Raw genomic sequence first — 27,308 nt, 5'->3', positions numbered from 1 at the left:
CAATCACAGCCCCCATTAACATCAGAGTTAATTGACTTAATCTTCTCTAGGGATTAAAACTAAAAATTCTATTAATTAAACTTCCACAGTGTCTTCTTTTTGATTACACGATAGCAGCGTGGTAAACCGCTTGGCTTACTTGAAGGCCTGACAAAACCTTTAAAACAGTGTCCAAAATACCCCCAAATCTTTGCTGTAATTGTGAAAGTTGTTGCATGTTTCCCATTCTAATCTATGGGGGTGAGTGCTTAGTGTGATCTGGAAATGCTTGATGTACCATTTGACAGAACAGCCAGTAGACATGTAAGAACATAATTTGCTCATCATAATGGACAAATCAGGGGCACGCCAGCTCCAATCTGCGTCATGCGGCGTGAGATGGTCCCTCTCTGTCTAGGGGTCATCCCTCACGCGGAGGATTTTAAAAGCATACATGAAAAGGAAACAACATCCTTTGCATTTTATTCTCAGCATTGAATGTATGGATGATTCAAATGCAGCCAAAATGGCCGTTGCTCTAGTGCTGCCAAGACTTCTACTAAATCTTGATTCTTATTTAGTCCTGTCCAGATTTGACAACCACTTCTTTTGTTGTTCCTTTTTGTATTATCTGCAACAGTATAGCATATAGAGCATGGACTGACAGCATAATTCCACCCCTAATGTTTTCCCAAGAGAACACTTATTGAAGAAAGCATTTTCTCTTGACACTAACAAGCACTGTTTCCTGCAGTTTTTAAACAATTTAAGTCCAAAAGGCTCAGACCTCTCTTTAACAACATAATGATAACGTTGCAGTACTGAGAAAAAACACACAAGTCGTCTCTCGCGACTTAAGCTACACTTGTCCTGTAGTAGTATACTGTTGTCTGCAGGCTGTTGGTGACATTAACGAGATAGCCTTTCAAATATCATGGCCTTTGGGGCTGGGTCAGAGTGGCTATATATAGGAGGCCAGGACTTGGTGATAGTTTGGCTTGCTGGAGTGATAACTGAAAATAGAGCGGGTTTGGTGGCGGCTGTGTGTGCTTCAGTTTGTGTCGGTCATTGCCCCCAGTCCAATGCACAGATGTGCTCCTCTCTCGTGCCCTGGATAGCTGGTTTATAAGCGTTTTGCAGTTACAACATGACTAGCTATGCGGCTCCAATCTGGTAGGGTCAATGTTTTTACAGCTGCACAGTAGATACAGAGAAGAGGGTAACCTGGTCTTTAAATGTAATGGGAAAGTGTTATTAGAAGATATTATACTGGTATATTATTTTAATATTTAGATGTCTTTATATGCACAATGCATACTGACAGCTTATTCTGCCATATATCTAGTCAACATGTAAACCTGCAGCAGCAATGTAGTCAATTCACCTTGTCAAAGCCCAATTTTCTAATCGTAGAAGCAAAGCAGTGTTGGGTCAGGTCAGTACTTGCACTGAAAGCTGCTGGGAACATCAGGTGGCACAGTGGGGCAGCAGTGGCTCCAGTGCAAAGCTGTTGTCCTTTGGAAAAACACGTCATTTACCTTAACTGGTATGAATCTATTGTGTGAGTGAGTGATGGACGGATTGGCATCTTTGCCTTCTTCAGTCTATCCCAGGGCAGCTGTGACTATGATAGTGTCAGCATCGAGTATTGAGTGAATGAATACAGGAAATTGTAAAGCCACTTTGAGCATCTGGGGAAGTGCTGTAAAATACTAATGCATTATAATGTATAGAGTGATACATGGATTTTTAAAACAGTATATTACAGGAAAGAAGCCAATCTGGACGTTAAGTTTAGCTTCCAAAAAGTGTGACTAGGAAGTATAATTAGTTGACTTTGCTGCGTGTTGCTTTTAAGGAGAGACTAAATCTATTTTTCTTATCATTTCATGAACCATTACCATCTGCCACCCAAGCATTGCTGCCAGCAACGAGGCAAAATAAGTTAGCGTTATAGCTGCCAGATATTGTCAGCATGTTTCCCCTGTATCAGAGTACACTTCAGGAGCACGGAAATAAGAAACGCACTGTAACTGATTACAATCTTGTTCCTACTACTGGTGTAATGTGGGTTTTTAAAAAAAGATTTTCAGTTATATATCATTTTCAAAGTAAAATGCAATATGTCTAAAGTGTGTCTATGATATGAGAAGCCATTTCTCAAGAATTAGAGGTGTTATGGGTGAATAAAAATAGATTTTACGACTGTATTAGAGGAAAATTACAGGTCTTGGCACTGTATTGACTGTCGCTGCCCATTGTAAGATTGGACCAGTGCCTTTGCAATGGTATTTGTTCCTCAAATGCTTCCAGGTTGCTATTTGCATTGTAGTGTGCAGTGTTTTGTGAGCTGTTTTTTCATAACATGTCTAAAACCCTATCTGAGACATAAGTTTGATGTTGTATTTTCATAAAAAATATACATATGTTTAATTAATGCTTTAACAATCCAGCTTGAGTGTCTTAGCCTTCCCCAGATTGCCCCCACCTTCTGCTTAATATTCATAGTGGTGCCTTTAAAGTGTGGAACCCGAGCCTGAGCTCTGGGTGCTGCCTCTGTGTCCCTGCTCTCCGTGTCACCCGTTCACCTTGAGCCTTTAGCCAGTCCAATCATGTCCAAACCGCTGTCCGACCACGAGCGGAGGAAGCAGATTTCGGTGCGCGGGTTGGCTGGTGTGGAAAATGTGGCAGATCTCAAAACCAACTTCAACAGGCACCTCCATTTCACCCTGGTCAAGGACAGAAATGTGGCCACAAAGAGGGATTACTACTTTGCTCTGGCCCACACAGTCAGGGACCACTTGGTTGGCAGATGGATCCGGACCCAGCAGCACTACTATGAGAAAGACCCCAAAGTGAGTTACAAGCATGCATTCATAACAAGCACGAGTAAATATAGCTGTGGGGATGAGGGCTGTGAGTACAAGTATTTCAATTTAATTATTTGATCATAAATTATAAGGAGCATCTTGTACTGGATGCCTTTCCTGATACATTCCTTTCCATTATTATGACCTGGAGCCTCTAGCGGCTGATGCTATTAAAAATGGGGCAACATTGGGTCAAAAATATCTTTGTTACATACACTTTGTTTATTTTTCCCAGCCATAATGTCCAATCAAGACGTTAAGAGAGGAATACCATACAAATTTTAGTAAATGAATTGAAAAGCTTTAAGTATTTCTAAATAGAGAATATTAACAGATCCACATATTTCATTCTCCAACTGAGATAATTTAAATTCATACATTTTATGCGTTGATGTTTGGTCTATAGCCTCATGAGCATTTGTTGGCAGGAACATCACAATATTTAGTTCTACATCGAGCTACTCTTCAGTGTTTGGCAAAATTCCCCTTGTTGTTTGCGATGCCTTCAGTGGGTCTACATATAGATCCTAAACAATGCCACTGTATGTAACTGCAAACTGAAAGGCCAAAAGTCAGCATAATGCCATGTCACGGCATTTAAACTTCAGGAAGACGCCTTAGCACTCGGTCGGTATGCTGACGTCTAGTGTGTTGAAACATGAAACCTCTCCATGACCTTCTCCTCTGACTAACTATAAAGCTTGTGTCATCTGCCTCTGAGGCCACAGCGAAGTCCATGGAGAAAGAGAAAATTATGGCTAGAACCATACTGAAATTAATGATGGTACAAAAAAAAAAAAAAAAGCCTGGACAATAGAAGAAGCAAAACTGCACAGCCTAACATAATCTTGCAAGAAAGTGCCACATAAAACCTAGCAAATTATAATAAGGGGTCAGAAAGCAGTCTTTAAGTGAATGCATTTACTTTGAACCAGAAAATTAACTTATTTCACCGCACAGCTTAACTTACCATAGCAACTTTCCATATCTTTACACAGTCAGCACAAATATCTTCACACAAACCTTGAAACCATCTGTCCGCTTGACTGTATTACCTGGTTTACATGATATAAAGGTCAAAAGTGAAAATATTAACGTTGCACTATGTACCTGCTTAGCTCAATGTAAATGTTATTACGTTCCCGGGAATGTTCCACAGTTCAGCATTAACCTCGTCTATCTCCATGGATACAGGCTTAATTTCAGGTCAAATCTTAAAAGAGGGGACCCAGCTCGGAGCAAGAATGTATGGATTTATTTACCTTTATTTTGATTAAAGTAACTGAATAAATGCTAGATAGATATGTTTAAAGCCACATAGTATAAAATTCCAGGAAAAGCAGTGGTGCCATTCCTCCAAAAAGTCACATAGTGCAGCTTTAAAGTGACAGGATTACTACCAAACCTTTTTTTTTTTTTTTTTTTTTTTTTTTTACAATAAACTCACTGCTAATTAACACAACTAGATGACAGTAGTATTAGAAGTCAGATCAAATTTGGGGCATGCGGTCATATTTAATTCATCCCTCCCGTTAGGCCTCTTCATGTGTCTGTGTCATTCTTTGACCATTTAAAAAACGCCTTGTATCACTTGGCTACTTGTTTTTTCCCTCTACAATGGCCCGGGTATCAGGCACGGCTGACCTTTAGAGTGACCTCTACAGGGGGCTATTTTTGCCCGGGCCTAAATGTTGCCGTTATGTAACACCAAAAACAGTCTGTCCAAACCCTGTGCCCCCCTCTCTCTCTCCCGTCCCCTGTCTCCTAGTTTGTGTCCTCTCACCAGGGGGAAGGAAAAAAACAAAACATCTAAATGGCAAAAGGCTAAACAGAAGCTCAGGTGGCAGCGCTCTCTGTCTGCACTTTGAAACAAGAAGATAAATCAAAAACTACCGCTGAAAGCCAGAAGCAAGATATTTCCGATTTGAAATATTATTGTCCCTTTTGTGCTGAGGCAGATTTGCTCCCATCTCACAGCTGTTAGAAGGCTTTGAGCAGTCATTTAGTCTGATTTTTGCTTTGCTTTCTCCTTTAGCGAGTGTACTACATCTCCCTAGAGTTTTACATGGGGCGCACGCTGCAGAACACTATGGTCAACCTGGCACTGGAGAATGCCTGTGATGAGGCCACCTACCAGGTCCATTCAACACCATTCAAATATGTTTCAGTATTAACCACGTATTAACTCCGATGGGGTTTTGTTTTTGTAGCTGGGGCTCGACATGGAGGAGCTGGAGGACATGGAGGAGGACGCAGGGTTGGGTAATGGTGGCCTGGGACGTCTAGCAGGTAAAATCAACAACACACTGCAAATATTAATAACGATAATTCCATTTTTTCACATGTGTTTGACTTAGTGATCGGATGGATTCAGTTGTGTTTGCTTTCGGATATTTCCAGCTTGTTTTCTGGACTCCATGGCCTCCCTGGGTCTGGCTGCTTATGGTTATGGTATTCGCTATGAGTTCGGTATCTTCAATCAGAAAATTGTCAATGGATGGCAGGTTAGATATGTGCCTATTTTGTAAGATTCATTATACTTGTTCCATATTTACAAAACAACACACATATAGGCATATTTCTCTCAAGTCTGTCTCTCATTCTTAGAGACAGTGAATTTTCTTGTTCAGATTTACACATACAGAGTAGAGCTGCAATATTTAATCAGAATACTCATGACTAGTCGACTATTTAAATAATCATAATCACATTTTCATAATCGTTATTGTTATCGTGACAACACAGGCTGTTAAAAAGGCCCTTTTCCCAAAACGTCAATGTCAAAATGTCGACTGATACTCAGATGTGACTTAAATGTTGAATATAAGTCACATCTGAGTATATAATTACACTTCTTTGTTACAGTCACACTGACAACCTGACAACAGTGTTTTTTCTTCATTATTACGCTTTTTTTTTTTTTTTACTTATAGTCCAGAAAATACAATATATGTTTGCTTGAATATAGTCATGGAATCAAGTTATGGACTTTTACTTATTCAAAAGATTAAAGTTTTTAATTTCCACGTCAACAGTCCTAATTTCATCCCTTTCAAACCCATAACTCTAGCTCACATTTACTTTAGAAACGCAGACATGAGTAATGACACAGAGACTAAACCATAAATACTACATTACTGTTGGAAAAGCCTCACCTTGCTTAAAAAAATGCTATATGAAACACTTAATTAAGGTCATTTGTCTGCTTGTCATTGTGCAGGTTGAGGAGGCTGATGATTGGCTGAGGTACGGTAACCCCTGGGAGAAGGCCCGCCCTGAATACATGCGCCCGGTGCACTTCTACGGCAGGACGGAGCACACCCCGGATGGAGTCAAATGGGTCGACACTCAGGTGAAGACACATATTTTATAACATTTGGTATTAATAAAGGTCATAATAAATGTTTTTACCTTATCTGCTGCTATAGTTTGAGGCAAATCCCTTTTTGGTGAGATAAAAGGTCTATGAGGTTCTTGTGCACAGAGGTGTAATTTTGAAGAGGTTTTTTTTTTCTCTCTCTTAAGTCAAATTTGTACAGCTCTAAAAATGTTCAGCCAAGATTTAGTGAATTTGCAAAATAACTACAACCCACACCTTTGAATAATTGGTGACAAAGTAGGAATGAGTGACAAGAGCTTGCAGTTCCTTCTTGGACTCTAAAGACTGTAATTTTCAACACAAAATCATAGTACTAGCCTTTTGCCATGTGGTCCTACTATTAATACTTATACTTTTTCTGTTGTAGATCAAGACCGTTATAAAAAGTTTCATGAAATGTTCTATTTTTTGTGATATTTGTACAGCCCTAACTGCATCTAAGTGTCTAGTTTTGATCCTAGTTGTAGTATCTGATAGAAGTGGCTTATATTGTTTTGGAAGTATGCAATAAATCAGAACTACATGTATAATCTATAATAGCTAAAAAAGATTCAGCAATGTCTAGTGTATCCTAAACAGGAGTATAAAGTGAATTGTTAAAAATCATCTGAATATCATTATCATCTTTGTCAATATCAATTTCAACTCTTTAAAACAGACAAAGACAAACAGCAGAGGAGTTCAGTGTAATAACATAAATAACTCTCTGATCAGGTGGTTTTGGCTCTGCCCTACGACACACCTGTCCCCGGATACCGAAACAACGTCGTCAACACCATGAGACTATGGTCTGCCAAAGCTCCCTGTGAATTCAACCTTAAAGACTGTGAGTACAGCAGCATGCACCTCTGAATATACCTCCACACCACTGCTCTGAATTGCAATTTCCCCCTAATTTTTTTCTATATCTTGAACATTGCCTTGTTTCAATTTTACAGTCAATGTGGGTGGCTACATTCAGGCCGTGCTGGACAGGAACCTCGCTGAGAACATCTCTCGTGTGCTTTATCCCAACGACAATGTAAGAAATAATGACTATCGGTCTACTTTTGCTATAGAAAGGAGAGTGGGCGTGCTGCTTTGACCTCGGCTTCAAGGAAACAGCTGGATGTGAAAGCCATGGACAGTATTAAAATTCACATCAGGCAGCACGACGCCCTACATGGCGTTATATTAATGCGCTAATGTAATACAGGGAGTTTTTGTGGCTAAGCTAATAACAGTATATCCTCAAATTGGTCATTGGTGCGTGGTGCAATGCTCTTTTTGTCTTTAGAGATACAGTCAGGTTTTCTACAGCTCTGAAGCGCAGTGTTTTATCCGACCACTGCTCGCTCCCTCCCTCAGGGCCTGGAGAAGGAGGATTTGGGTGATAACCATCTAACCAGAGCTTTAACTCAAGTCACTGCTCATAATTTAGGTGTGGGCAGCCCCGAGCGGCCAATACAGCACAGTGGAGGTTCACTTCACTCACTAATCTGCTTCTCCACCAGCGTTCTCCTCATTCTATTTCGGTAGTGCCTTCTTTACATGTGTGTGTGCAATAGAGGGCACTGGCCTGATAATAAAAAAGGACATGCATTTTTATCCACGAGCAGGAAGTCATTTAAAATAACTTTAACAAAATGGCAATGTTAAGCAAAAAAAAAAAAAAAAGAAAGTAATAAATTAAAGAAATATTTTTATAGATTTTTTTTTTTTTTTTAAACAGCTTCATTCATAAGAGGTACTGCTTAAATACAATGTAGCAAATATTGGCATAGAATAGCAAAAATAAATATTGAATCCCTGTCACTTTATGCTATACTTTTGTCAAAGGTCGCTGTTAATGCGCTGTTAAAGAGAGTATTATTCTAATGTGCTGTTAAAGAGAGTATTATTCTAATTGTTTTAGGTAAAAGTATGAATTAGTAATTGAACATTTGATAATAAATAATGTGATAATTAAAAACATACAGTATTCTCCCCACCTGAGCATCAAATGATATGCCAGACTCATTTAGCATCCAAATGAAAGCAACACTGTTTCTGCTTATCAGACGCTTAACCTACACATCCAAAGAAAATGTAGAAAAGAGAAGCAGATGAAAGCACACTTTACCCCCCCAAACCTGGAATAATGACTGTGTCTGGGAGAACAGCGGGCTGATGTTTGACAATGATATTGAAAAGATAATTATAGTGAAAGATGTACCTGGAGACATGTTTCACTTGTGTGGCTGCTCCACTTCTGCCTCATCTCTGTATGAACACATACACTATTAACTAAAATGACAGAAATTCCTGATGTTACATTTAAGTACAGAAATATGTGCCTTTTTTCTTGTCAGTTCTTTGAGGGGAAGGAGCTGCGTCTCAAACAGGAGTACTTTGTGGTTTCCGCTACCCTCCAAGACATTATTCGTCGCTTCAAGGTCTCCAAGTTCGGCTCCAGGGAGATTGTTCGCACCGACTTCAGCAAACTCCCTGAGAAGGTGAGGCTGGATGAAAAAAAAGAAAAAAGAAAAAGAAAAAAACTTGACAAAATACTATGTGTCACAAATGAAATGATTTCCCCTCAAGTTCTCAGTGTGCCTTTGGTAAATTGCCTGCTCTTATATAGGCAGGCTTCCTTTTGTGTCTGCTAAGAGCTGTTGAATTGAAGTGCATAAACAAAGGCTTTTTATGACATATGCTAATTTGGAGCTGACATTTAATAAGCATATTTTTTTCTCTCTTGCATATTCAGGTTGCCATCCAGCTCAATGACACACACCCGGCGATGGCTATTCCAGAGCTAATGAGAGTCTTAGTGGATGAGGAGAAGCTGGACTGGGAACAGGTGAAACACAGTCATTAAAAATCCAGATTGTGCATAATTCAATATGAAGAAATGACTCGGTACTCATTATGGAAAGCAAACACACTATTAGCACCTAATGTTTGTCTTTTGATGTGTTTGTCAAAGAGTCTGTATTTAATAATGAGGGCTCTATGAAGCTCTGTGATAATGTTTGTCTAATGCTTATTTAACATGAAAGATTGTTTGACTATCTATTGTGGCGCAGGATTAATAAAACAGGTCTACGCTTAGTTTTTTTTTTTTTTTTCTGAAAATCACAAGAAATTTAAGTAGACCAACTCTGTGTCATATTACTGGCAATTACTGATATTTATGTAGATCTTGTTGCATTTTAATAATTATTTCTATTTGGCAGTGAGTTTTAGCTGTTAAAGTAAAAAAACAAACAAACAAAAAAACAAACAAAAAACAAACAAACAAAAAACAAACATAAGCCTAAACTGGTGAGTCCTACAAATGTCTCCCTGTCTCAGTCAGTGAATAATTCTCCTGAAATGTTTTGTAGTAATGCAAAGTTTGATGTTATTATTAATTTCAGGGGGGATGCAAATGACAAATTACATAAATGTGGATAGCCAGGTACTTTAAATCAATAACATAAGCTTTTTAGCAGCCCTGTCTAAACACTGTTCACATCCAATGCAAGAAGTAAGTTCAAAGTGATTGTTCCCAGACAGAAAATGTAAAATGCTTGTCTTGCTTCAGGCCTGGGACGTCACCGTGCACACCTGCGCTTACACCAACCACACGGTGCTGCCTGAGGCCCTGGAGCGCTGGCCCGTGGACCTCTTCGCTCACCTGCTGCCTCGACACTTGGAGATAGTGTATGAGATCAACCGGCGCCATCTGGAGGTCAGAGCACTGCACTGCAACACACCACATCACACACTTTGATTGTCTTTTTATTGGAAAGGCATTGATCACAGATATTCTACTCAAGTTACAGAGATAGTAGGCTTAAATCTGTGGTGTAATTGTTCTTTTTGAGTATATTTTTTAAACCTGTGCTGTGATTGAGTGTAATTTAAGCCATGTAATTATAAAATGATGTGTTACAGAGTAGATCGAGACTGAGTTTTCCCAGTCCACAGTTTTCTCACCACTGTCTCTGCTCCTTTCAAACATACATAGCAGCAAGATAATAAGTGTACTGTAATTTTGTATAGAAAAAAGACCTACTACAACTGGATTAAAATGTAATTAGTAGTAGTTTGAGTATCATTTTTCATGCATATGTTTTACATTTTGGCTACTTAAGCAAACATTTTGGCAGTAGTAATTGTACGACTGACTACATGTTTAGGTATGTGCTGTTACTTAAGTAGGCTAAACCTTTTAAGCAAGCTCTACTTTTCCACCAATGCTTTATTTGTCTACTTTTCTACCACAGTGTCCATGTCCTCGTTCATCCTCCTCCATTCAAAATGATTTATAGTGTTGTTTGGACTAATAGTACAAGTATGCATTTGTGGATAACGATAATTATAGCTTTTATCTCATGCAGGAAATGAATTGCACAAAGCCCGATGCCAGGACTGAGTCTGAATTTGTAGTTGTTACCTGGTTGCTATAGAAATCAACACCTTGAGGTATTAAATTCAGACAGATACCTTAACACTTTGGTGCAGCGTCCAAAACACTGTATTTTAAGGGTAACACGGATGATGTTTATTGGATTTTAATTGCAACACCTGTCAGAATGAAGTTATATGCACACCCACGCCTACACCGTGGGCAAGATGGATGTCTCTGGCTTATAAACAAGAAACACATTGCATCATTGGAGTCTTTGGAGTCTGCCAAAACCTGTACGCTAAATTATACAACATTACTGGAACATGACCAACAACTCATAAACCAACCTCATTTGATAATATTTTCAATCACAAATCTGTTTCTGACGTCTACAGAGTATTATTAGAAATATATTACTGCATTACTACTACAAAATGTGATTATTATTGTTCGGTCCATGTGTCCTGTCCTCCATCAGAGAGTCGCTGCTCGGTTTCCTGGAGACATGGACCGTCTGCGGCGCATGTCACTCATTGAGGAGGGCGCGCAGAAGAGGATCAACATGGCGCATCTGTGCATCGTGGGCTCGCATGCTGTCAATGGCGTGGCCCAGATTCACTCCGACATCCTCAAAGCCACTGTGTATGTGTGTCTACTAGCCCCTAGCCTTCAGCCCTGACCGCTCAATGTCAACAATGTGCTGCAGCATCACTGTGTTACTGTCTATGTGTCCACAGCTTTAGAGACTTTTACGAAATGGAGCCCCACAAGTTTCAGAATAAGACCAATGGCATCACACCCCGACGCTGGCTGGTCATGTGCAACCCCGGGCTGGCTGAGGTCATTGCTGAGGTACAAAGTTTTCTGCAGTAAACATACAATAGATGACAGTAAAGTACCTTCATACAGCCCTGTTAAACTAGGAGAAGTTCAAAGACACCATCGGGTTTACTTATCTTGCACTAGCCTATAGGAGTCCATTATGGAAAGACTTTTTTTAAAAATATGACACACCCTGCTGATAGTGTAAACAAGTCATGGGTACATAAACACTCCGAATACGAAATTTGCAACTTATTCTGTCATTTTGTGTCAACATTTTGGATGACATGTTGTTCCAGAAATCACTGTCTTTTAATACAACTCAAGACATTACAATCAAAAAGAGAAATACTGACTGATATTAGTTGTTGTATTTTTCAGAGAATTGGTGAGGACTTTATCCGTGACCTTGATCAGCTGAAGGAGCTCCGTAAATTTGTCGATGATGAAGCTTTCATTCGGGATGTCGCTAAAGTCAAGCAGGTGAGGGATGGAAAAGAATCACTTTAATTATGCATATAAACTGACACGTGGAAATAATTATCCTCGTAAACGTACCTTTACTGTCTAAAGTCTGCGGTCTTCATGAGATCAATTCAGTATTTTTAATTTTTTTTTTGTACTTTTTCAGTGCTTAAATTCATACACACTAACAAAAAAAACAATGCAGTTACATTAAATGACTTAATGAACAAGGTTTCTTTAAAAGCCAGCCTGGTTTTGACTGTTATTAACTGATAGAGTGAGGTTTGTTTACATTATTCCAGCATAATCCTGCACATTATGCTTATAAAATGTCACCAATCACATCAAAAACTATTCTTCTCTGCAGCGGCTTGGTATGTAAATCCTGTTAGCGGCTCTGAACCGTGACACACATCTCACTGAAAGCTGTCTGCATCTGTAACCTACACAGATTATGACGTCATGGACTAAGCTGCACTGTATGTTTACTGTATTCACATTATGTAAAGGCATTTCTGTGGGAGTGACGAAGGGGAATATAGGATTAGGAAAGCACAGGGCCGCTGATGTTAGATGCTTTGGAGATAAACTCAGACATGCGCAGAGCCGGGGTTGTGAATATAGGCTGTTAGTTGACGGATGTTGACATTAACGCTTGAGGCCAAGAGGGTGAGTGATTTGGTGTGAGAGAAAAGGAGGCCTGTCAGAAAAAAAAAACAAACTTAGCAGTGTGATTTATTGCTCCAGCAAATATTGTAATAAATTATCATACTTAGGAGCTCTTTATGCGTCTGATGCTGGAACCGGTAAAGCTTGACAGTTTGTTACATTTTTATTAAATCACCTTAACCATATCTTAAAGGCGCAGTATGTACATGTCAGGCGCAGTATGTCTGCCACCTGCTTGTTTCCATGGAGATTGTTTTGCCTTGCCTGGAATGTTCCACAATATCAAATTAAACTTATCTATGTTGCACTATTTCTCAAAAAATACTTGAAACAGTACATCTTTAAATTAAACATGAGCTTCAACAAATAAATGGCACGAGTAAACACTACAAGCATGTTAGTACTGCTGGGCTGAAAGCAGATTTTTACTTTTATCAGAAATGATCAGGTTCAACATTTGTGAATTTTCCTTTTAGATATGTCCATGTAAACAAAATGGAAATGTGAGTCTTGCCCCTGTGGACGTGTTATAGATCCATGCTTTGCCCGGCATCTGGGAGTATGACGTCATCGCAGGACATAGATATGTTTGTCATTCAATCTTACAGTTCATGTTATTGTACGACAAAATAACAAAATAATAAGAAAAATCTATATGCGAATATTGGGTACAAAAAAGTATTCTCCTTCTGTTTTTCAACAATCAGTCAGTTTAGTAATTACCGTGATTGGCCAAGAAAAGTGGGTACAGATGGGAGGGTTACAAGAAGTTGACCTGATTTTTTTCAAATGTTTTCAGGAGAACAAGTTGAAGTTTTCCGTGCATTTGGAGGAGCACTACAAGGTGAAGATCAACCCCAACTCCATGTTTGACATCCAGGTGAAGAGGATCCACGAGTATAAACGCCAGCTGCTCAACTGCCTGCACATTATCACCTACTACAACCGTGAGACACACACACACACAGCAACGATGTTACAGCTGATTATTTAATACCTGTTGTTCAAATTAGGCATCAGGAAGGAACCCAACAAGCAGTGGACTCCAAGGACAGTGATGATTGGAGGAAAGGTTGGTAAATCAGTCAGATGTACACCCTAAAATACATTTTGGTGTGATGATGTCAGATAAAATCATATAGAGAGAAGGTAAAATGTACATAGGTAAAGTGCAGTTTTTTGATGCATTCTTGTGCTTCAGTCAAGTTCCTTTAACATGGCCTGATGGTGTCACCTGCTTGACTCCATAGAGATGCCATACTGCAGAACATTCTAGGAAAAGTAAAGATATCAGATCACAAAAGTTACATGCCCATACAAATGATCTGTTTAATCATTTGTTGATTTTTATTTTCAATATTTATTATGATTTCATCAGTATAGGCACAGAGTCCTAAACAGTTGTAAACATCTGCACTTTTTTTTATCGGTGGTTTATAAATGTTGTGCTGCTCTCCACTTGCAGGCTGCTCCTGGATACCACACAGCCAAAATGATCATTCGCCTCATCACAGCTATCGGTGAAATCGTCAATAACGACCCAGTGGTGGGAGACCGCCTCAAAGTCATCTTTTTGGAGAACTACAGAGTTACTCTTGCAGAGAGGGGTAATTCACAGTTTTTCCTTTACATGTTCATATGTCTGCTGAAAATATCTGGCTTTAGTTATAAAAAATACTATATACAAATAAAAAATTTAAATATATATAAAATGTAGTTCTTTTGAAAATATAAAAAGGTCAAGCAGTTGTACAGCAGTGACTCAATGGTTAGAATGTCACACACTGACGCACAAGGACAGCGGTTCAATGCATACTCGGGTTGTGTCCTGAGGCAAGGCACTTTACTTCCCTCATCGTTGTATTATTTAGTGTATAGAAAGCATTCATTATTCCTCTGTGCAGATGTCCCTTGTTTCAACTTTCCCTTAAACCTTTCATGACAAGAGCTCAGGAGTGTTCAGGAGTGGTGTACTTCAGTCATTAACTGTGTGTTTCCTTGCACTCGCAGCCATCCCTGCAGCAGACCTGTCAGAGCAGATCTCCACAGCGGGCACAGAGGCTTCAGGCACTGGCAACATGAAGTTTATGTTGAACGGAGCCCTGACCATCGGCACCATGGACGGAGCCAATGTGGAGATGGCAGAAGAGGCTGGAGAGAACAACCTGTTCATCTTTGGCATGAGGGTGGACGACGTGGATGCCATGGACAGGAAGGGGTGAGGAGTTTAGGTCTTTGAGTCCAATTTAGGAGTTCATTTTCAAAAGATTTATAGCTCTATAATTCTATAATAACTGAAACAGAAAATACCAAAAACATTGTTTTGTTACAAAGGAACCTTTGCTTCAGATTGCTCTAATAATCTGTAAACAACTTCCACATTAGGGTTACTAAGCAACACTAAAACTAGCATTAAAATTAGATACTAATTTAAGCACGTATCAATAACAAAAGAAAATCTGGATAACATCTGAACAGTTTCCTGAGTTTTATCAGAACTAGTCTAAGACCACATGGTATAATAAACAAATACTATTATTTTGTGTTGAAAATTACAACATTGTCTAAAAAGAGCTTTTAAAATGATCATTTGGATATCAAAACAGTATCGAGTCTATTCTTTAGTAAAACAACATATCATGATAGCACTAATCTACATTCAAATTTCAAGACTTCAAAATGTGCTCTAAAATGTATATGATAAAAATTTGACAAAATTTTTTAAACAATCACAGTCACATTCTTTAAAATTTTCAAACGAACCATTTTTACAAAGAAGGAAAGAAAAAAAAAATAAGAACAACAAACAAACAGCGGCCTTTAAGCTTCAGCTGATGCCCACACATGATATTTTCAGATTTACTTGCCAAGCTTTTAGCAATAAACACAACACACAAAAACAAAACACCAAAGCAGGCCCGAGTCCCTAAAGTAGTGACCTTTTCTCAAGTGCGTCTTTGTACATGTGGCTTGTCTGACTCCTACACAGTGATTTATGTTGGACAATGTCCCTCACATCAGTCTTGTGTTGTCCAGTTTCATTACAGAAAGCTCAGGGCTAACAAAGCTTATCCACGTTCCTAAACCACACACTGTCTGCACATGCTCCAAACCAAGGACAACACGCACACATTTCCAGCTCAGAGAGGCGTGGCATTGAGAGCCCGTTTTCGTGTGTGGGCATCCTCTAGTCCTTTATGAATGGACCGTCACTGTGGCAACGGCGTGTTTCCTAAAGGTGTGTGTGGGGTTTTTTCCACTTAGATACCATGCAGATGAGTACTACAATCGTCTCCCTGAGCTGAAGCAGGCCATTGACCAGATTGCTGGAGGCTTCTTTAGCCCAAAGCAGCCAGACCTGTTTAAGGAGATTGTCAACATGCTGATGCACCACGACAGGTAACGGCACATCCAACATGGCCGCCCCAGGCAAAAGCCCACTCGCTCATACAAATAACTACTGTATGTGTGAAAACTTGAAAAAATATCCCTTGGCCCTTTACACACAGCACATGATCTATGTACACAGCACTTACAATCAGTGAAAGGACTGTATCTATCCAGGTTTAAAGTGTTTGCTGACTATGAAGACTACATCAAATGCCAGGAAAAGGTCAACACTCTCTACAAGGTATGATCACTTATTTTACAGCCACAGGGCCTATTATTTAACCAAGCCTTTCTCCACTTGCAACGGCTGGTTCAGAGTTGAACTGTAAATGCCATTAACCATTCGGTGTTAAACTGTCTTTGATGGTTTATTATCTGTTACTGTTCTCTAGAACCCCAAGGAATGGACCAAGATGGTGATCATGAACATTGCCGGCTGCGGTAAGTTCTCTAGCGACCGCACCATCGCTCAGTACGCCCGTGAGATCTGGGGTATGGAGCCCACACTCGAGAAACTGCCTGCTCCAGATGTGTGAGAACCTTAACTTAAGATCCCTGTTTTCCGACTGTCGTTTCTGACCTTGAACGCATCACAGTACAACACAATACAAACTCTCCGGTTTACATTTTCCATAGTGGCACATTCACTGTTATACAGAAAGCATTTGTTTAAACACAGGGACAAAGTGATACGTTTTGTGAATTTACTGGTGATTTTTTTATTGAAAAGATAACTTCATCTCAGACCCTTTCTGAATAAAATCAGAAATGCTGTTACAAACTCAAGAGGCTGACTGATTTTTTGTGTTGAATTGCTGTATATGTTATATTGTGTGGGTTTCCAGGATGGATTGGTCTCGTAGTTTACAATTTCTCTGGCAGTTAGATATAAAGTAACTAAAATGCATTTTAGTGGTCATTTGACTTTACACAATTATTTTTTAAACTGAAAAAAGTATCAACCTTGTAAGAGCTCAGGACTGGGGCTTTATCTTTCAGAAGTAAGACTTATAAGAGGTTTGTGTAATCATAAAGTACAGTTACAAAAGGATACACTGTATAATGAATGATTCCCTCAATATAAACCTAAGGCCCCGCTTATTACAAGTTGTTTGGACATTTGGGAATCCACTCAAAATTAATAAGCATTCATGATGACAGTGAAACATAGTAAAGTATGTGAAATTAATTGCGTATTCTTTGCAAGAATAAAATACCCAAATGCAAAAAAATAGTAATTATAAAAACTCAAGTTGCACTCATTTTAGTTATGTTTCTTCTGGCGGCCGACGCTATCAGTGCAGGAAAGTGAAAGGTCAGGGCAGCAAGGAAAACCTATAGTCTTTAAACCAGGTGTGGACTTACCAAAGGCAGTAAAGAAAACACTAAAGGCACAGATTCAAAGTCCCTCTGAACAAATGTTTTACTAATCCTGTCTGCACATGTCCACATGCTTAGGCCAAACACAGATTCTAGGAAAGTATGGTTCCACATGAATGATGCGACAAAGAGAATAAGATTTGATAAAGTTGTGGAAGTGTAACACAGAGTCTTACACTTTATCATGAGACATTCTTTATTAAGGCAATTCCAAAAGGGGATGCACTATTTTGCATCTACCCAGTCCACATAAGGAATTTAAATACTGTATCAAAGCATTGTGTATTTATGAAGAATTGAGGAAATAATAACACACATTGTCATTATTACTGCCACAAAGGTTTGGCACACTGACACAGAATGACATAGTTATGTTTTGATTGAGTGATAACAGTGACAATATAACTTCAGTGTAGTAAACGTTTGACTCTAAAAATAAAGTTTCATAACTGCGTTCAGATGTGCAAGTCATTGGCTACTCAAAATGACTGTAAAAATACTCTAGAACACATATGTCAAACTCAAGGCCCGGGGGCCAAATGTGGCCCTCCACATCATTTCATGTGGCCCTCGACAGGGTAAACTGAAAGGTATGATGGTCTTAAAATATAATTATATCAGGAGATAAGCAGTTACACAGCCACATTTTTACATCTGGGCTAGTGCATATGCAATATTTGTAACTTGAACAAGTAATAAATACAGAAACGGTTAATTAACAAGTTAAAAAAGTAGTTAGATTTATTTTACATCCAGCCCTTTGAAGGCAGCTATTTTGCTAATGTGGCCCCCGGTGAAAATATGTTTGACACAAGCATAGCACAATATCTGTACCAAAATTATTATTATTAACTATTCAATTATTTTTTGTTTAATTTATTATCTTTTCAAAAAGTAGAATAAAATAAAGTACATGCAACTTTAGGCCTTTAGTGAGATCCAAGTCAGTAACACATGTGATTTCCGTTGACAAGATAATCAAGGACAATTTAGAGAAAACAACAAGCATCAATAAAGTGACTAAGCTAAACAATAATAATAATATAATAAATAATCATTCTTCAGAATTCTTTCTTGCTTTAGGCTTATATCTGTGACTCCTTGAGAATCCTTAAATATTAAACACTCACATGTTTTGAGCAGCAATCTCTGAGTGAAGAGTTGACATTTGTTCTAACGATTGACGGATCCAGAGACGCACGGGGCCAGGATAAATGTAATGTGTCACTGATATCAACACTGAGTTTAACCTCCTGTAATAAACATTCTGATAACTTTCCAGGTTTGTCTCTGTGGTTAACAAGTGTAAAGTTCACCTATAAAACACTCATTATATGTTCAGCTGGGCTAAGACAAGGGCATGGATTATATAAACTTGAATTTATACAACAAATATACATTCAATTGATTCATTTAAAAAAAATTATTTATCTGTATTTATACACGGGGAGCCAAACAAGAGCACTCAATCTCCTGAGTTTAAAATACAGGATAATACTAACAAAAAGAAAAGAAAACAAACAAACATAAGTCCATTTAAAACATTAAAATCAGGGGCAGGTGTAAGTATAAATATTTGTCACCAGATTATTAAATAGCATTTGTGGCACCAAATATATTATATATATATATTATTATATATTCCATTTTTGGGAAGCAGAGTAACCAAATCTTTTTGTCCCGTTTCAGTTCTGGTGCAACTTTATTAATCATGAGATCTTGTATTAAATGTTCCCGTATCAAAGTTCAACAAGCAAGTGAGATACTCAGGCAGTCTATCGTCGGAGTCCCTTATAAATACATTTTATACAGTGTCACTCTCTTCTGACAGATAGAGATGCTACTTTTTCATAGTAAACAGTGATGGGTTTAAATTCATCACCTGTTATGAAACAAAAGGCTGAGTTAAAGAGTGAATCTGAAGGTTTCAAAGCTGAAGTCTGCATGTAGATTATATCTCCATAATCCAGTACACAAAAAAGGTTGCTTGAACATTTGTTTCTGTAATAAAATCATCATTGTGATTTTAAACTGTTCCAAGGTATGTATTTTAAAGAATCCTTTTTTTTTCTTTTTCTAGAAAAAAAAAAAAAAAAAAATCATACGCTTAGGGTTATTTCATTAGATTTTTTTGTGAATGTTTGATTTCATTAAACTCTTGCTGCAGTTTTAAAATCATCTGATCAGCAGAGGAAGCACTTGTAAACAAAGCAATATCATCTGCATAAAAACATATTTCTCTTTCTCTTAAATAGCAACCAGTCGGATGAATAAATATATTCAAAAGTAGTGAACCCAAAATTGAGCCTTGAGGCGCTCCTTTGCTAAAAGTAAAAAAAAATTAAATTAAATAAACCCATCGGCTACTATTGCCTGGAAATAGTTTGAAAGCTAATTTTGGAACCAGTTACGTTGCATTGTCAAATCCAATCTGCTTCAGGCGCTTCAAGAGGATTTTATGATCTACTGAATCAAAAGCTTAAATCAATAAACACAGTCTTGTTTGCAATCAAGGCCTGAAATGTAATTTAAAACTCCTGTGGCTGCAGTGATAGTACTTTTTTCAGATTGATAAGTATTTATTAAAATAATTTGCAACTAACGTCTATAAAACTTTTGCGAAACAAGGTAATTTAGATATTGTCTGGAAATGTTTTACATTTTTAGTTGTCCCACCTTTATGTAAAGGCAAAATATGTGCTGTTTTCTATAATTCTGGTATAAGTGCCATTTGAATTGATAAATTAAAAATATGTAAAAGAGGTTGAATTGAAGATGGGGCAGCTGATAATAGAAGTTTTTGATCAAGGTCATCAGCTCTGTGGACTTCTATGGCTCTATAGAGTAGAGTGCATTTAAGACCTACTTGTAAGTCTTGAAGAGAAAATGTGACTGTTCTGCCAGAGGTTCAGATTCAACATATTGAAGATCAGAAGGATCATGTTTATTATCCAAAGCATCACAGAAAATTGCCTATTAAAAGCATCACTTATTTCCTCTTAAGAAATCACAATAGCTGAATCCAATAAAATATCGATTGGTAATGTATGAGTACTAGGTTCTGAGAGGGATCTGACTGTCCTCCAGAACCAGTGACCTGCAACAGTTTTTCATTCAATTTTTTTTAGGCCACATCAGAATCAGAGAATGCTGATGTTAGCCCAATATCAGTGTAATACAGGTCACAGATGAAGGCCTGCTCATTGAAATGTTTATATGATCTTTTCACTTTTACACACAGATGTGCCTTTTTTAACTTTTGTATTTTGAATAGACCAATTGCACATTGGTCACTAAAATCCAGTAGGAGAAATCCAGTAATAGCCATTTTTTATTGCTATCATTTATATGTCAGAGACAGATTTTCAAAATATTTAGACTTTATGCAGGAGAATAGAAAGTGTATGGTAACACAATAACAAGATAAATCCTGCTACTGTATCTAATAGACCTTGTTGTTACTGCACTTACTCATGGGTTTCAGGCAAATGTCACAGGATCTTGGCTTGATCATTCTCCACTACCTTTGGAGGTGTATCCCACCTTGACCTTGGGGTCTCCAGTCCGTACTCTGTACAGATGTTTCTGTACACTATGCCTGCCACTTGGTTATACTGCTCCATGTGTGCTTTCCCTGCAGCATCTTACACTCTGCAGTTATGTGCTGGATTGTCTCAGGGGCCTCTTTGCACAGCCTACACCTCGGGTTTTGTCTGGTGTGGTAGATCTGGGCCTCTATCGGTCTGGTGCTCAAGGCCTGCTCCTGTGCAGCCAGGATGAGCCTCTGTCCTTCAGACCAGCTTTCTAAAACCATTGGTAGGATTTCGTGATATCAGCCACTTCAGTTATGTTCCTGTGGTGCAGGGGCTTGTCCTCCCATGATGGTTCCTCCAGCACCTCTTCCTCTGCACTCCATTGTTTGAGATATTCGCTGAGTAAATCATCTGCTGGGGCCTTGTCCTTGATGTACTTATAGATCCTGGGTCGACGTCCATAGCCAGTGTTGTTGTTGATCTGGCTGAGGGGGTTCAGACCTATGCAGAACAGCTGTGGGGACAGTGTGTCTTCTTGGTATATGTCACATTAGATGGTCACTTGATGGTGCGAGTGGCTTGCAATTGGCCTCAAGGGTGGTTTTCCACAACCTCATTGAGTTTGCAATGAAGGCTCGAGTTGATGTTCTACAGCTCAAGGCATTCAGCGATCCATGTGTGACACTGAGTCATAGGTTTTCTTGCACAGGTAGCTCTGATAGGTTCTGCAGTCTCGGGCGATTGTTCGGTCTACCAGGAGCTGGTGTTTGGCTCCCCTGGTATCTTTGCCGATGCCCGACATGAGCTTCCATGTTGTGGAGAGGCAGGGTATTGACTGAGTTTGATGGGATTGTACCCTTCGAGGGATCAGGATCATACGCCCCTCGGTTAGCCATACAGGGTGAGTCAGGTTCATTTGTGCTGCCAGGCGCTCATGGAAAGCAGAGAGTTTCTTTAGCCAGTAGGATCATGTCAGGGTCTGGTTCAGTCGAGTTTTTCATACCTGAGACTCTTTCCTGGATGTCTGCTCTGGTGTTGTTACCCTGCATACACTTTTGCTAGTTGTGTTGTGAACAGACGGTTTATTTGTCTTGCGTGTGTATCTCTTCAGGTTGCTGGCCAAGGACTGGTTTGTTTGTTTCTTTGGCCTTTTTTGGCTTTTTCCAGTTCTTTAAGTATGGGTATCTGGTTGTACCTCTTGGGTTTTTTCATACATTTTAGCCTCTAACTGTCACTTTCATGGTGGGTATTGTTTCTCATGGCTCCCATGGTTGCTCTTATAGCCAAGCATCTCTACGATCTCTGCTGCTGAAGTGTATATCAGTTCATTGGTTTGTGTGATGGATGGTAATGATCACACTCAATGCTGCATTCACATCTTCCAGGAGACTTTCAAATGGTGCTTCTCTTAGCCTCTGTAATTGGTGTCAGGATTGGCTCATGCACATTCAAGAGCACTGCTCAAGAGCACATCACACTTATGCTGTGCACCTTGCACTGGCTCCCTCTTTGAATTCAAAATGTTGTTAATTGCGTTTAAATGTCTGCACTCTATGGGTGGTCTTGGGGGGAGTTACTGCAGCCCTCTACTCTATACTCCTATACTCCTGCTGCTGCGCCCAAAGCCAGGCTCAAGGTCAGAGTGACAGAGCTTTTTTTGTGTGACAGCACCCAGACTATGGAACAGCGTCCTCTGCCTATAAGATCCGATCTTTAATGTTGTTTAAGACTAGAGCTCCCTGGCATTTAATACTAGACGGGATATCTTGGTGTTTTATTGTACTTTCCCTATGTATCGTGTTATCTGTATATTTGTTGTTGGTTTTGTTTTTTTTATTTTAATGTGAAGCAATTTGATCACTGAAGTTGTTTTAAATGTGATAAATAAACTTGAGTAACAAGTAATTTTTGTCAGTTATTTTCATATAGATCTCACCGTGCTCCTAACTAGTGGTTCTATCCAAAATAACAAAACACCTATAGTGGTTTATCTCATCATATGCTTTTTAATGACAGGCATATTTTTTTTTTGTATTTTTGTCTTTTTTTCCCATATTGTTTATTGTGAGTGGACCAGCTGCAAAAACTTCCATTGTAGAGTTTTGCTTTGGTGCACCTCTGGAGGGATTTGGCCCGAGATCTCACGCTGTTCCTTACACAAGCACACACATTCCTTCACACTTTGAAAAATAATTACAAATTTTAAAAGATAAATAACAAATAATAATAACAAACTGAATTGGATAAGTAATGGTTTCCCAGCATTGGTGACACAATGTCCAGCGTGCATTTAAATAGTCACGTATTGACCAAGAGATATTTTGCAACATCCATATTTGCATAGCACTTGCAATAACATTTAGCAAAACTTATTGTGCATAGGCAAATGGTAAATAAGTGGGATAAATAAAAGATTTGTATTGTCAGGAATGTGTTATTGTTGCTGTAATAGGTCTCTTTAATAAGGTGCACCACCCCACAGGTCAAGTAAGTAAATAATTAGTGGGAGTGTGTGTAAAAGTTGTTGCGCTGAAGCACTGTTGCTGTATAGAGAGGCCAGACCCTGAGCTGCTAAGTCCACAAGAGGTAACACCACAGCCCTAATCCAAAGTTCAGTAAAACAGCAGGAATTCAAGAGCCGATTTACCGGGACTCACTGCAAGACGGGTTCACTTCTCTTCGTGAGACTGCATGGAACCATGGTTTTGATGAGTGCCAAGATGTGTGGAAGCTTTTAATGAACAAACCTCCATCCACTAAGAGGCTATTGGAGAACTGATCAATGCATGAAGCCTATTGCTGCAAGTAAGTCTTCTACAAATTGTTTTCATCTTGATTCTGAAAACAATGAACAGAATTAGGAACTTCACTCACATATTTTTATGTTAGAGGTTTGGCAGAACACCATACCAAATAAATGTTATGAGCAAAGCAACATTTATATCATGGGCTATAGTGCTAGGGGGCATTAGAAGGGGGCAAGAGCAGGACAGTATCCATGTGGATGAGTAAATAAAGTGGTGTTTTACTCTTGCATAATAATATTGTACTTGTGTAATTTAAATGGACGTTTTCATGCATTCATCAAACTGTACTTGTATTGTCATTGTTTATCTGTTTCTTAACATGATATTTACTAGCTAATATTTGTCTTTTATCATTTCCCCATCTCTTTGCTGCCAGCTTGACTGCGCTGGATTAAACTTCAGTCATCTTTGTGTCAGAGCCATGGCGTTTGGGGACCTCTTGGAGATAGTGGGGAATACAGGACGCTTTCAAATTGTGCATGTAACTCTTTTGGTTATACCTGTCATGATGATGGCCAGCCACAACCTGCTGCAAAACTTTGTAGCTTATGTCCCCCCTCACCACTGCTCTCCACCCACTAACCTATCCCAGAGACCGCTGAACCCGGAGGACATCCTGCTTGTCACAGTACCACTGGATAATATGGGGAGGCCAAAAAAATGCCAGAGATATGCCTCTCCACAGTGGCACCTGCTGGACAATAACAGTACTGTAGCAGCAGAGGAACCAGAGGTCAAAGAGGTTGAGTTGCAGGATTGTATAGACGGATGGATGTACATCATGAATGAGAGGGAGTCTAGCATTATATCAGATGTAAGATCACAACATATAAAATACACTAATAGATTTGCGTGCATTTGTGAATGTATTATTCTTATCATGTCTCTACAGTGGGACATGGTGTGTGATCTGCGCTCCCTGAAGCAGATGTCCCAGACAGTGTACATGGGAGGAGTCCTGGTGGGGTCGTTTCTGTTTGGAAGTCTGTCAGACAGGTAAACCACATGTCTTTAAAAGAGCATCACAACATTGCATATGTATAATATTTTGACATATATATATATATAAATATATACATATCTATATATATATGTATGTATATATACACACACACACACACACACACACACACACACACACATATATATATATATATATATATATATATATATATATATATATATATATATATATATATATATACATATATATATATATACATATATATATATATACATATATATATATATATATATATATATATATATATATATATATATATATATATATATATATATATATATATATGTATACACACACACACACCCCCGCACACACCCACACACACACACCGGCTGCCCTTTCCTTAATGAAATATATTATGCATTTTTAATAATCTTGTAGTGCCCTGTCAGACGTCATCCAGGGCTTTGACAGTTTGTGTTGTCCACAGATATGGTCGGCGCATGCTGCTGATCGTGTCCTACTTGTTAATGGCGGTGTGTGGCACGTGCGCAGCCTTCTCCACCTCCTTCTCCCTCTTCTGCCTCTTTCGCTTTGGCTGTGGCATGGCTCTGTCAGGGCAGAGCCTCAATAGTTTCTCCCTCAGTAAGATATTCATCCACTTTGACGCCTGGTATTGTGTAACTTTTCTGGTGAGGGGTCTGGTTATCTTCATGGAACTGAACACATATATCTTGCATTTGTCCAATTACACGTTACAAGTTTAAAAAATATTTTGAAAAACGCTTACTGTGAGTGGACTCCCCTCTCTACAGATCTGACCTGTAACTTGGCCAGGTGGAATCACCTGCTTAACTGCATGGACATAGATAAATTAAAGGCGCTGTTCTTGATTTTGACTTTATTGTCTGAAAAAAAGAACAACTTTTTAAAAATGCTTTGCAGTGGTTCAAAGTATTCCTTTCTTACCTTATGCATTCCGATCATCTTAATTTTCACCACAATGAGTTTATAGGACCTTTTCATAACTTTCAGAAGCCAGTGGAGCAGTCACATGAATGCTAACAACAACTAGCATGCTAACATCACAATTCCTGGTTCTCAGACAAGAAGGCACATTCTAAATGTCTCATTTTGACTTCAGGAGCTGCTTATACAATATATCTGTTTCGGGGGCAACATCATTTTTTCTCAACTACATGGGAAAAATCAGATACAGCCAATTTAATGCCACAAAGTGGACAAAGTACATGTCCATAAAGACAAACAGGTGGCAGACCTGAAAGAAAAGTTACACAATGTACCTTAAAGTCAAAGTCAACACCCAAATTGTGAACTTTGTTATAGTTCTGGAGTGGATCCCGACACATGTCCGCACAGTGATTGGCACATTAACCGGCTACTGCTACACGTGTGGACAGCTCATCTGGGCACTCACCGCTTACTTTGTCCGGGACTGGAGGTGGCTGACTCTGGCCGTGTCTCTGCCTTTCTATGTTTTCTTCCTCATTTCATGGTGAGGTCCAGTGTAAAATGCTGTCCAAGTTAATTTATACAGAAAACAATACCATAGTGTTTGCATCATCACATGTAGTAAATGTGAGGCTCTCTATTATCTATAATCACACATTATAAATATAACATATTACTGTGATCTTTTTACATATGCAAAGTTTGGCACAGCTTCTACAGCACCCACCAAGTTTTGGTGACTATTTTAGCTTCAGTTTTGTAAAATAAGACCTGTTTCAATAAGCCAAGAGACATGTCACTTCAGTGAACCTTAGCCTTATGTGTTATGTAGTTACTTAGCTCAGAATTACATTACAACTTTAAACAACATGAACATACAGTAGACAAATCCAAAATGCATTCATTAAAGTACAGTCATTTACAGCAAATCGTGGCTGTTAATTGGAGACACTTTGGTTTGAATTTCATTGAACTAATGACATACTGTGTTGTCAAGGTGGTTTCATGAATCCTCCAGATGGTTAATCCTGAATCACCAACCTGAGAGAGCCATTAAAAATCTCAAGAGTGTGGCCAGAATAAATGGACGACATGAAGAAGGAGAGAAAATTGATCTCAAGGTAAACCACAACAGGCCCTGGAAGCAGCGACAACAGATATTAGCTTGTGTTTTATGCGTGTGTGGTTTTATGTAGATGGTGCAGGAGTCCATGCAGAAGGAGATGTCCAGTTCAAATGGGACAATCACCCTCCTGGACCTCTTCAAGACGCCCACCATGAGACGCATGAGTCTAAACCTCGCAGCAGTATGGTATGTTAAAGGTGCACCATGCCAAATGATTGTCTCCATGGAAATGTTATTGCTTTGCCCAGAATGTTGTGCACAGAGCGGCATTAAAGGGGAGGTGTTTGGGTCACTAAATATGCCTTTATTTTTCTTCATCACTTCACTTCTTCACTTTTCTTACATCATTACTTACATGTATGTATCCTTACTCTTGTAGGTTCTCAACCAGTTTTGCATATTATGGTCTTTCATTGGATCTACAGAAGTTTGGCGTGGACATGTACTTGATCCAAGTCATCTTTGGTTGCGCCGACATCCCTGCAAAGCTCGTCATCACCATCACCATGAGCCGACTTGGCAGGAGGCTGTCACAGGCAGGAGCTTTGATCTCAGCGGGAATCTGCATTTTAGTGAACCTGCTCGTACCATATGG

The 27,308-nt window shown here is 39.0% G+C and overlaps 2 protein-coding genes across 2 annotated transcripts in view; both read left to right on the top strand.

Moving 5' to 3' along the window:
* The first annotated feature begins 1,014 nt into the window (after positions 1-1,014).
* On the top strand, positions 1,015-16,717 carry pygma (phosphorylase, glycogen, muscle A). Its single transcript, XM_033978295.2, has 20 exons — positions 1,015-2,834; positions 4,885-4,986; positions 5,060-5,138; positions 5,250-5,353; positions 6,070-6,201; positions 6,943-7,054; positions 7,167-7,249; positions 8,559-8,702; positions 8,957-9,049; positions 9,776-9,922; positions 11,064-11,227; positions 11,323-11,437; positions 11,789-11,890; positions 13,341-13,488; positions 13,555-13,613; positions 14,007-14,148; positions 14,552-14,759; positions 15,806-15,940; positions 16,106-16,172; positions 16,324-16,717. Exons 1-20 carry the CDS (start codon positions 2,592-2,594, stop codon positions 16,465-16,467), a joined length of 2,523 nt encoding a protein of 840 aa, XP_033834186.1. The 5' UTR covers positions 1,015-2,591; the 3' UTR covers positions 16,468-16,717.
* A 6,657-nt stretch (positions 16,718-23,374) lies between these two features.
* Positions 23,375-27,308, top strand: part of slc22a6l (solute carrier family 22 member 6, like) — an 11,150-nt gene continuing 7,216 nt past the window's right edge. Inside the window, exons 1-8 of the mRNA XM_033978296.2 lie at positions 23,375-23,649; positions 24,028-24,465; positions 24,544-24,647; positions 25,106-25,260; positions 25,963-26,131; positions 26,585-26,708; positions 26,784-26,899; positions 27,093-27,307. Coding sequence (XP_033834187.1) covers positions 24,073-24,465; positions 24,544-24,647; positions 25,106-25,260; positions 25,963-26,131; positions 26,585-26,708; positions 26,784-26,899; positions 27,093-27,307 — 1,276 coding nt within the window. The 5' untranslated portion in view covers positions 23,375-23,649; positions 24,028-24,072. The remainder of the gene's footprint in view (positions 23,650-24,027; positions 24,466-24,543; positions 24,648-25,105; positions 25,261-25,962; positions 26,132-26,584; positions 26,709-26,783; positions 26,900-27,092; position 27,308) is intronic.

The sequence above is a fragment of the Periophthalmus magnuspinnatus genome, chromosome 14, assembly GCF_009829125.3.
Source record: "Periophthalmus magnuspinnatus isolate fPerMag1 chromosome 14, fPerMag1.2.pri, whole genome shotgun sequence".
NCBI lineage: Eukaryota > Metazoa > Chordata > Actinopteri > Gobiiformes > Gobiidae > Periophthalmus > Periophthalmus magnuspinnatus.
This window is presented reverse-complemented; position numbering and strand designations above follow the sequence as displayed.